At 32.5% G+C, this 12,169-nt stretch overlaps 1 protein-coding gene across 4 annotated transcripts; it reads left to right on the forward strand.

Moving 5' to 3' along the window:
- Positions 1 to 166: 166 nt before the first annotated feature.
- On the forward strand, positions 167 to 9,903 carry LOC123885198 (kinesin-like protein KIN-14P). Of its 4 annotated transcripts, none has more exons than XM_045934463.1 (16): positions 167 to 302; positions 2,314 to 2,591; positions 2,663 to 2,790; positions 2,878 to 2,976; positions 3,238 to 3,315; positions 3,417 to 3,509; positions 3,945 to 5,432; positions 6,089 to 6,170; positions 6,404 to 6,499; positions 6,583 to 6,759; positions 6,915 to 7,021; positions 7,348 to 7,526; positions 7,927 to 8,091; positions 8,588 to 8,841; positions 9,248 to 9,411; positions 9,590 to 9,903. In XM_045934463.1, the coding sequence occupies exons 2-16, from the start codon at positions 2,411 to 2,413 to the stop codon at positions 9,677 to 9,679; spliced, it is 3,381 nt and encodes a 1,126-aa protein (XP_045790419.1). In that variant the 5' UTR covers positions 167 to 302; positions 2,314 to 2,410; the 3' UTR covers positions 9,680 to 9,903. The 4 variants fall into 4 exon arrangements, with proteins under 4 accessions (XP_045790419.1, XP_045790421.1, XP_045790418.1 ...); XM_045934465.1 differs by having other exon boundaries at positions 2,893 to 2,976; XM_045934462.1 differs by having other exon boundaries at positions 3,417 to 3,518; positions 9,590 to 9,886.
- Positions 9,904 to 12,169: the final 2,266 nt, after the last annotated feature.

Raw genomic sequence — 12,169 nt, forward strand, 5'->3', positions numbered from 1 at the left:
AATCATCGAGTCAGAAGATAGCATTATCGTCGAAGATTCAGATGAAGAAGACGAAATTAGGGTTTCAGAAAACCACAGCCACAACGAGAACTATCCAATGTGATGGAGGAAAATGTTTCACCAAATCTTGGAAGATGAACTGGATGCGTTGAGGCGGATGAGTTTGTTGATGATGACGGCAGTAGCGCGGCGGAGCAAGTTCGACATTGCGGTGGTTCTGGTATGGAGTGAGAAAGATTTGGTGTGGGAAGCTACATGATATGAGTTTAAAGTTCAGATTGATCTAAGAGCTTAAAAAAATGGTATGAGTTTGATTGAGTTCAGTTTTGATCTTAATTTCATAATGAGTTTAGATTCATCTAAGGGTTTAAAAATGGTGTTTTGTTCACCATCTATATTATGGTGTCACACCATAATATATTAAATATTGGTAGTAGAGATTTGTGAATTTCAACTTGCATCTTAATATATCAAATATCTAGAATTTTAATATATATTTTTTTATAATAAAATTTTAATGTTTTTACAACTATCTAATAAAATTTTAATGTTTTTTCAACTATATAAAAAATGCCATAAAATATTAAAATAGAGTTTAATTTGATTAATCTATTAGGTTGCTAGTCTATTTTTATTTTTTTTTTACAAAAGGTTGCTAGTTTATTTAAACATGTTAAATTATTTATTTAAATATTTTCATATGAAATTGACTTTTAAGTAGTTTAATACGTCGTATCAAACTTTTTAAAATGTTAGATTAAGGACTAAAAATAAGTCTATGATAGCATATAAGTCGAGCCTAGATCTTGAACGTTTTGACCAAGTCAGATTTAGGTCTTGTAAAGCTTAGTTCATCCGAGTTTATTTCCACCCTTAATTGCTAATACAAGAAAATAATTCAATTCTTATATTTAAATTTCGTACACTCATTCAACGGAAAAAACTTGGTTGGTCATAAGTATTTGGACACACTATTTAGACGCACTCACACAATTAATGTAGAAAGAGAAAAAAGTTAAATAATATGTATTTTAAAATAATTAAATTATACGGGATATATATATATATATATATATATATATATATATATATATAGGGGAGGGATCAAATTACACCGGTGTAACATTTGAGTAATATTACACCGCTCAATAACGCTTTAACGAATACAAATTTTACAAAATCTACCGTTGGATTGAAATCTTATATCGTATAGATCATCCATGTTGAATTTTACAAAAATCTAAAATCGTTTGATATGTTATTGAGACCGATGAAGATTAATGGTTTATGCATTTTTATTGAATACCGTTAATCTTGATCTATCTCAAAAACATATCAAACAATTTTAGATTTTTATACAATTCAACATAGATGATCTATACGATATAAGCTTTCAATCCAACGGTGAATTTTGTAAAATTTGTATTCGTTAAAGCGTTATTGAGCGGTGTAACATTACTTAAATGTTACACCGGTGTAATTTGATCCCTTCCCATATAATATGTAATATGTAGTTTAGGTGGGTGTTCACCAAATATTTTTCAAATAATTTAGGGATGAAAATATAAAATAAAAAGCAGCCACCCAACCATATTTTTAGCAAGGAAAAATCATTGATTGTGTTATTTCTTCCACTAAAATAAAATGATTGTGAATGTGAAGTAGAGAGTGTTGCTCTCCTATTTTCTTGGAATCCCTTTCCATTTCTTCTCTCTCTCAAATCCCAACAAAAAAAAAATTCAACATGATTATCATGTAATTTTAAAAATTATTACTATATTTATGTAAAAAAATCAAAATTATCCATTTGATGTTTTACCTTAATTTACTCAACTCTTCCCACAACAACATTAGATTCAATGTTGACATCCTCAAGGTTAGATTCTCCTTTTCACATTCTTCATGCATGTTTCTCTCTTTTTTGAAATTTTGATATTCTCCATTTTTCAAATATCAACAAAAAGAATCTTATAATTGAATTTGAAATGTTGGTAATTTTTATTTCATCTTGAAACATGCATGCATTTATAGATGATTTATTTAACACCTAGATTTTAAACTCTTATAAATTCTTCCACATATAATAATGCACATGATTATTTTCTTTCTTTTTGAACATGAAAAAAATTTATGTTGCTTTCTTTATAACACATTACAAAGTGTAAAATATATATATAGGAAAAATTATATATGCATGCATGCAATTGAAGCATAATGGTTTATGTATGCAATTGCTAAGTAATTCAATTTATGAGGTCAAATAAAAAATTCACCATTCTTACTTTAGTTTATTGTGGTGGATGTTGATTTCAGATTTTCAAGAATTTCTTGGGGTGAAAGAATGCAATGGAAACTTTTGTGAAAAAAATTCTCGAAATTTTGATAAGCTCTACATGAAAATATTCTAGTGATGAATACACCATCTAACAACCATACTACTGAGCCTAGGGATGTCGCTAGTTCGAGTTCTAATTCCACCGGAATTAACCTACCTCCGAGGAATTCAAGTTCTAATTCCACCAGAATTAACCTACCGCCGAGGAAGCCAGACTCGAAGTTTCAACGTGTTTCACATACCCCACTTATGACAGGTATGGTGATTTTAGAACTAGTTATGATTAAAGTCAAATGTTTTTAATGATCTGACAATTATGATCTGCAGAACCGCCCGGCACATTAACAAATCAAGTAGGTAATAAGTTTTACGAGGCATTTCAACAAAAACATGGAAGTTATGCTGATCTTCCTGCTGCCAAAATTACGGAACTAATGAAATCGTCTAGTTTGGATGTAAACTCTCAGTATTTTCATCATTTTCAAATTCATGTAACTTTTGCATATATTTTTTTAGTTCTATGCATCACTGATTTATTTCAGCATTTAATGATGCAGAATGCTCCTACTCAATCACTTTTGAGTGTTGTGAATGGTATCCTAGAAGAAAGTGTTGAAAGAAGAAGTGGCGAAATACCCCTTGTATGATAAATACTCTTGAATTGCTTTAGTGTTACTCATAAATGCATTCATGAAAGTACATGTTTGGTTTCTGCTAAATTGCGGTCGTGGTTATGTAAACATTGATATTGCTGCAAAATATGGATGATGCAGACTATTGCAGTTGCAAATTGCAATACCATTGCATAGACCTCAAAAACCTTTTTTTGTTATGGCTGCAATTGCGTTGGAAACTGTAATTTAGAAGTCCATACAACTGTCTAACTTTTTTTTTCATCGTAGCGCGTGGCTTGCTTGTTGAGGAAAGTTGTCCAAGAGATTGAGCGGCGTATATCAACACAGCAAGAACATTTAAGAACGGTATGTTAAGTACATTGTTTTCAGAAAGTAAACAAGGCCTAGTTATGTTGGTTTTTCTCGTTAGTTTTTTTTACATCGTTGTCTTGCACGTTTGCCTTCAGCAAAACAATCTTTTTAAGACTCGTGAAGAAAAATATAAATCAAGAATATCAGTACTCGAGGCTCTTGCATCAGGAATAAAGGAAGAGAGTAAGGTAACAAAGGTAGTCCTATCTATTTATCTTGTTAAAATTGATGGATCCATCCATAAACTCATTTGGAAATTTTTGTCATAGCTTGTTCTTACAAGTCAAATTCAACAGTTGAAGGTAATGTTCTCTTACTTACATATCAATTCACGGATTTAGGTTTGTTGCAGTCAGCAATCCATATATCAAGTTCGATATTTTTTTGTTCTTTAAGTCAAAATTTGCATTAAAATTTAGACTATTTGATCTCAATCTAATGGCCACCGGCGTGGTGACTATGAAGTTGTGAATTTTCTGACTGCAGCAAATTCAAATCCATCGGTTCACTTTTTGAAACAATATATGACAACTTTATTTAATTTAATTTTTTGTGTGTTTTGGAACTAAATAAAAAATGTTTAGTTATATTATCTTCATGAGATCTTTGGCACTTAAATGCAGAATGAGAATATTATAAAGGAAGAAAAAAATGCACATGACTCGAGACCGACTGAGAAGATTGTCAAGGAAGAAAAAAATGTAAATGACTCGAAACTGACTGAGAAGATTGTCAAAGGCGAAAAGAAAACAGATGAGTCGATGCAGACCGATAACATTAAAGACGAGGAAGAAAAGAAAGAAATTGATAAAGAAGTTATTAGATTGATTAAAGAAGTGGAGGACAAAAATTTAGAAAAAATGGAAATTGATAAAGAAGTTAGTAGATTGATCAAAGAGGTCGAGGACAAAAATATGAAAATTTCAACATTGGAGCTAGACATAGAAACAATCCAAAAAAGATATGAAGTTGAATGCTCAAAGATGGAATCAGAAGCTAAGGATGAAATGGATAAAGAAGTTATTCGATTGAATAAAGAGATCGAGGTCAAAAATATGAAAATTTCAACATTGGAGCAAAACATAGAAACAATCCAAAAAAGATATGAAGTTGAATGCTCAAAGATGGAATCAGAAACTAAGGATGAAATGGATAAAGAAGTTATTCGATTGAGTAAAGAGATCGAGGACAAAAATATGGAAATTTCAACATTGAAGCGAGACATAGAAACAATCAAACAAAGATATGAAGCACAATGCTCAAAGATGGATTCGGAAGCTAAGAATGAAATGGATAAAGAAGTTATTAGATTGAATAGAGAGATGGAGAACAAAAATATGGAAATTTCAACATTGAAGCAAGACATAGAAACGATCAAAAAACGATATGAAGAGCAATGCTCAAAGTTGGAATCAGAAGCTAAGGATTCTAAAGGAGAATTGATTAAAGAGGTGGGAGAAAAAAATATGGAAATTTCAACATTGAAACAAGACATAGAAACGATCAAAAAACGATATGAAGTCGAATGCTCAAAGATGGAATCAGAAGCTAAGGATTCTAAAGGAGAATTGATTAAAGAGATGGAGGACAAAAATATGGAAATTTCAACATTGAAGCAAAACATAGAAACGATCAAAAAACGATATGAAGAACAATGCTCAACGTTGGAATCAGAAGCTAAGGATTCTAAAGGAGAATTGATTAAAGTGGTGGAAGATAAAAATATGGAAATTTCAACATTGAAGCAAGACATAGAAACAATAAAAAAAAGTTATGAAATACAATGTTCAAAGTTGGAATCAGAAGCTAATGATTCTAAAGGAGAATTGATTAAAAAGATGGAAGATAAAAATATGGAAATTTCAACATTGAAGCAAGAGTTAGAAACACTTAAAAAAAGTTATGAAGTACAATGCTCAAAGTTGGAATCAGAAGTTAAGGATGCTAAAGGAGAATTGAAACAAAAATCACAAGAATATGAGGATCTATTGGAAAAGTTAAGAAATAAACTTCAAGAGAGTGAAACTTTGACTAAGTTAAAACTTGAGAAGTGGAACATGAAACAAACCCTAATGCAGAAAGCTATGAATTTTCAGTTTGGTTCTATACAGGTAAACTTATATATTTTAGACTTAATTTGTAGTTTTAGTACACTATTTTCACTCGCTTGCAAAATTGGTCCCATTTTGTTGAGTATGGCTCATATGCATCAGGAAGCCCATATGGGCTTGGCCCAAATGTTTTGGGGGGTGCTAGGTGGGTGCGGGGGTGCTAGCCCAGCAGTACGGTCCAGGGACTGTTGTTGTTATTTGGATCGAATTGATAAATACCGCTACACTGAAACCCTATTCATTCATCTAATAGAAATGAATTGTAGCGATTTCTACATTCGGAGCCGTACCCACCACTTGGGGAACTCCGTTATCAAACTTCTTGTGTTTATTCGTTATTTCTCTTTTGTTACTAGTTGCTCCAACACTTTTTCTAATTTGGTTTTTAGTCTTTGAATCAAATTTTTGTACTCAAAAGTGGTGATGTGTCAAGTTATTATTGACGTAACATAAAGTTGTTAATGTAGAATCGTTCAGATGGATTAGGTTCCATACCACGTCAATAAACAAAAACCTGTCACATCACTACTCGGTGACTAATTTCGTGAACGAGTGAAAATAAAGAAAGCAAAGCTGCAATTAAACTTATATTTTATGATGTTCGTCATATTGTTAGGGTTTAAACTATTAAAATGTTCTACTGAATTTGTATCCAGCAATTGAAATTGTCTTGGGAATCCATTAAGCAAGATGTTATGAAAGAGCAAACGATGTACTCAGAGGAATGCAAAAGATTTGGTAGGCCTTGTTATGTTGGATTTGCATTTCTGTCTGTCACAAATCGCACACATTAACATAGTCAGCAACTTGGTGGTCGTTGGATCAAGATCAGACCGTGGAGAATACAAGAAGATTTTGAAATATGCCCGACCGATCTTAATCCAACGAGTCAACGACTATTCGATGTGATGGCTGCACCAAATTTTTTAACTCTAAATTTGTGACTGATCATTGTGGTTCAACTTTTTCAGGTGTAAATATTAAACCACTAGTGCATGCAGCTGAGAATTATCATACAATTCTTGAAGAAAATAGAAAATTATTTAATGAACTTCAAGAATTAAAAGGTGACATTATTTGTGCATTTGTAATTAATAAGTGATTAATGTAGTTATGTTGAGAGTTCTCATAATTATTTTCTACAATACAGGAAATATTAGAGTATATTGTAGAATTAGACCATTTATGCCTGGCCAAAAAGATAAACAATCTATTGTTGAACGCATTGGTGAATCAGATATGGTTGTAGCAAATCCAGACAAAAAAGGAAAAGAAGCACTCAAAACATTTAAGTTTAATAAGATCTTTGGCCCTGCCTCAACTCAAGGTTATATATTTTTTAATGACTCTCTTATCACTCTCTTATCATTATATATTTTTTAATGACTTTTAATGTATGAAGACAATAATTTTCATGTTATATTATATAGATTTTGTGACTCTCTAATGTTGTATTGAGTGTAACTTCTTTGAATGATGCAGCTGAAGTATATGATGACATACAAGCCTTTATAAGATCAGTACTTGATGGTTATAATGTTTGTATATTTGCTTATGGTCAAACAGGTTCAGGAAAAACTTATACAATGGTACGTAGCTTTATGTGAATATCGACACAGACACAAACACACACTGGTAGTAATTTAAGACAATGACATAGTTGAATATAATCAAGTGTGTTGGAGTTGTGCTAGTGTCGGACACTGACACCAGACATGCCTTTGATCAGAAGTGTCGGTGCTACAAAGATCATAATCACTTTATCATTATAAAAGTTTGACTTTCATCATAGATGACTTAAAGTCATACAAACGATGAATTGTGATTGGTTGACGGAACGTTGAAAATGCATCAAAATTATTACCTGAAAACAAACTTAGGATTAAATTTCATTTTCTTTTGTTATTATTTTCAGAGTGGTCCAAACAATGCAACCAATGAGGATGTTGGTGTTAACTATAGAGCTCTAAATGATCTCTTCAACATATCAGCAAGCAGACAAAGCTCCATAGTTTATGAAATTGGAGTTCAGATTATTGAGATATATAATGAACAAGTTCGAGATTTGTTATCAACTGATGCATCTGTCAAAAAATATCCTTTTTTCAGTTGATACAGACAGTTTATTATGTGCATTAACTTTCTTTCTGAATTCGGATTCCCTACAATTAAGGGGTATTCCTGTATTCACGCAGTCAGGACATTGGTGGCCGTTCCATCAAGATTTTATAGTCCAAAAAAAAAATATATTTTAATTTTTATTAATATGGGGAATCTATGACCGCAGGGGTACCAAACCTCTTTTCGAGGAACCCGGATCCCCTGAAGTCACTGACTGCACGCATTCACGTAGCTATGAAATTCCCTGAATGCGTGCCACCAGTGATTGCAGAGAATCCGAATTCTTTTTCTACTTTATGTTTCTTCTTTGTGAAAATTTTCACATGAAATGTGTCGATGTTTATGCTATTTGATTTCCTTGATTTGCACACACACTTGGGATATTGAATCACTCTCAACCAAATGGTTTAGCAGTACCTGATGCTACTATGCTCCCTTGTAAATCAACTGCTGATGTCATAAAGCTAATGGACATTGGTTTGAAAAATAGAGCAAAGAGTTCAACTGCTATGAATGAACGAAGTAGTCGTTCTCACAGGTTTGTCTTTTCATTTATCAATATAGTTAACATTATTTTATATTGATTTTATTTCACTTGCATTAGTCCATGCTTCAAATTTCCTAGTAGTGCTTATGAGGCTTGAAGGACGGTCTTCGCCTTACAAGTCGTTCATTTTAGGGATGACTTCGGCCACGAGCCTAAATTCTAACAACATTTAAAGTTTTCAGTATGATGATCGTTGGAATAACAACCTGGTTCAAAAAAGAATATAGATAAGAAAAATGCAGACAAATAATAACACACGATGTTTGATAACAAAGTTTGGCCAATTATGTTTACGTCTCTGACTGCAAAGTGGCCGCAGTTCCTTTGTATTAATCTCAAAGTTAGGGATTACATAATACAAACTTGTATTCAAATACTTACGAACCAGACTACAATACCACCGCTAACCTCTACATCATGTCATGTTCACTTATCAGTAACTATGAATTATACTCAAAATGAAGCTGAACAAACTTGGTTTATGCAGTGTGGTTTCGATTCATGTTCGTGGCGCAGATAAGAAATCTGGTTCGACTCTCCAAGGTAATCTTCATTTGGTAGATTTGGCGGGAAGTGAAAGGATAGATCGCTCTGAAGTAACCGGTGATAGATTAAAGGAAGCACAACATATTAACAAATCATTGTCTGCTCTTGGGGATGTCATTTTTGCCCTTGCTCAAAAGAGTTCTCATGTACCATATAGAAACAGCAAGCTCACACAAATTTTGCAAACCGCTCTCGGTAAAATCATTGCTTATTATTTCTTAATATCAACATGTATTGTTTTGTTTTCTGATCTTGGATTTCCTGCAGTCGAAAATACCACACATTCACGCAGTTATCACATCGGTGACTGGTGGCCGAGATTGGACATTCCATATTTCAATGTAGAATTTGATTTTTATAATATCTAAACTACCGAGATTGAAATTTGAATTGTATGATCATGTTCCAACAAATACCGAGCTTGAAAGTTGAATTGTATTTTCGACTGCATAAAATCTTAATTTCTTGTAAACTCGGATTACCTGCGGTCGAAAATACCATGCATTCACGCAGTCAGCACATCAGACACAAGAAAAATAATTGAATTGCTTCATGGATTTTTCTGATTATATAACCGTTTTCGTATGATTTTACTAAACAGGTGGTCATGCAAAGACACTCATGTTAGTTCAAATTAATTCAGAGTTGAAGTCTTATTCCGAATCTTTGAGTACTTTAAAATTTGCTGAGAGGGTTTCTGGAGTTGAGTTAGGAGTTGCAAAAAGTTCAAAAGATGGAAGAGATGTTAGAGAATTAATGGAACAGGTGATTAACTTTGTTAACTTTAATTATGTGATATATGAACATCGGCATAACTTTGAAACAACATTTTTCTGCGCATGTTAGTCAAGCAATTAATGTTGTTTATCAAAGATTCAAATTTCGACCGAAAGATGTATTCATATTTATTAATTTATTTAAATTTGTTTTCCTGACATTATAGGTGGCTTCTCTCAAAGATACGATTTCGACAAAAGATGAAGAAATCGAGCGACTACAATTACTTAAGGATCTAAAATCGAGTGGTGAATAGATATTGATGATTCTTATTCACAAAGTCATTAGATAACATAGACAAGTATATAAGTAGTGTATATATTATCACATTTTTAACCATTTCCCCTAACTTATGGCTCCAATAACTGTAAAGTATTAGGCTTAGGCTTGTTAAAATTTTATTCTTGAACTTTGCACATTTGTATATATGTACATAAATACACATTCATTTATGTAAGTTATAACTTTCTATTTTTCTATCATTTATGTTCAGTTTAGTAATTCTTATGTTGAGATAACCAATTTTGACTACATTGCATTTGAGGATTAAATTTGTAAATACTTGCATCCAAGCTATTTATAATGTAATTTTTCTGTTTTACTCGAAAAAATGTCAAGGAATTTCATTCATAATAATAGAGTAAATACAATCTAGAATACTGAAAAACGTAGTGCGAGTAGCATACGAGACAGCTTTAGGTGAGACATGAGTCCCGGCATTTGTTGTTCGCATAGAGAAAACAACTTTATGATTGTTATAAGAACACGCAATTTTTTTACGTTCTTTGATAAGGTAGCCATACTCTTGACAGTTGAATTTATCCCTGTTCACATCGACGACTAGTTTACATTCCACTTCAAAAATAACCAATTGTAGGCCAAGAGTGGTTATCCGGCTCTCAACTCCAAGCCTCAGCTTCTAAAGGGACATCAAGGACCAACACCAATAATATTCGCCATGATAAGACACATGCCTGTTGGCGGAGGCTGCCAGAAACTGTTTGACCGAGAGCAAACTGCAGAAGGCCGCACCTGTGCAGTTTCGTCAAATCTGCAGATTGTGCACGGTCCCAGTTCTGCAGTGTGTGCGTCCCACCTGCTGCACAACCTAATGGCTCGTCTCCTGCACTGTGTCCCATAATTTCTTATTCCTCATTTTCCAAATGCTCCAAGACACAGCCGCAAAACTCCTCAACTAATATGCAGTGAGCCCAGCAAGAATTCTGCATAAAAATTCTTCGAAATCATGCTCTATAATTTAACTTGCTTCCAACATTCAATGTTATCAGTACACGTAAAGAACATGTGTCATCTTGCTCTGTGTCCGTGTTGCAAACCACACAAGCTGACGAACAATCCACTGCGTTATTTCTCAAACGGGACCTAATTGTTAGGAGTCTATATTGTATAAGTGTTGTAGTGTTGTCTTGTGTATATAGCTTAGACTGTGTTGTGTGGGCCTTAAGAAAGTCTGACGCGCGCATGTGTGTTGGCCTGGCCTTGCCTGCGTGCTTGGCTTGTGCTTGTAGTGTATTGTGACTTGGCCTATATAAGGCTTATATTGTTGTTAGTAATCAATGAGAAGCACGATTTGCTCCAACACTAATAAGAAGACAAATTTTCCCTAAACGCCACATAATGATTTTTATTCTCGGCCAGGCTTTCATTGACCAAATATGATTCCAACCATCGTCATTTGTCCATTCTACACAATTCACCAATGTATTAACACATAAGCGATAAGCACTTTTAACCGATTAATCACTATTTCCGAAAAACCTACAAATGATCTCATCCCTTTCATTTAGACAGATCACAGGAACTTTTAAGATTTCTACAACATCTTAGTAGACAAAAACTTCCTTTATCAAATCTTCCTTCTGTGAGAGCTTTAACTTGCATAACCAAGCCAAAATTGGGTTGAAGGCATGACAATCATATGATTATCTTTACACCCTCCAATTTTTCATGTATAGTCTTTCTCCAAAAATATTTGAGAAGATCGAATGTTACGTCATACGTAACTAGGATTGTACTCAATAGACGCATCCAAAAAAATTCCCTTTGAAAAGTGTTTAGCTTTCAAAATCTTATAGTGTAATTAAACCTTATATAAATACCACTTTTTTTTTCAATGGATAAAGTGAAAAATATCATTGAAACTCACACACAAGTGAGTTCTTGGGTTCGAACCTACATGTGTTCAGCCTAACGATATTACTGTAAAAATAAAAATAAAAAATTCAAAGTTTTATACATAAACGATTGTTAAAATAATATTTTTGCTATTATTATGATATACTATTTTTGCATAAATATATGAATATGAAGATTAAAAAAATAATAATACTCCAACAATTCCTCCAAATTTCTTCCAAGGAAATTTTTTCTAATTTGAGTTTCTTCTAGTGGAAATGAATTAATTGCACAAATATTTTTAAAAATTTGAACAAAAATAAATACAATATTTTACTAGGACTTTTTTCTTTTTTATTCTAAATTTTACTAGGATTTTCATTGCAACTTTAAATATTTTTTTCCATTGCATATTATTTATTTATTTTTTTAGATTTTCTTCACAACCATCTTATTGTTTTCTCTAAAAATATTCTTATTTTTTTAGATTTTCTTCACAACCAACTTATTGTTATCTCTATAAATATTCTTATTTTTTAAGATTTTCTTCACAACCAACTTATTGTTTTTATACTTTCTTCACAACCATCTTATTGTTTTCTCTATTATG

Source organism: Trifolium pratense, linkage group LG5, assembly GCF_020283565.1.
Source record: "Trifolium pratense cultivar HEN17-A07 linkage group LG5, ARS_RC_1.1, whole genome shotgun sequence".
In the NCBI taxonomy this organism is placed as follows: domain Eukaryota; kingdom Viridiplantae; phylum Streptophyta; class Magnoliopsida; order Fabales; family Fabaceae; genus Trifolium; species Trifolium pratense.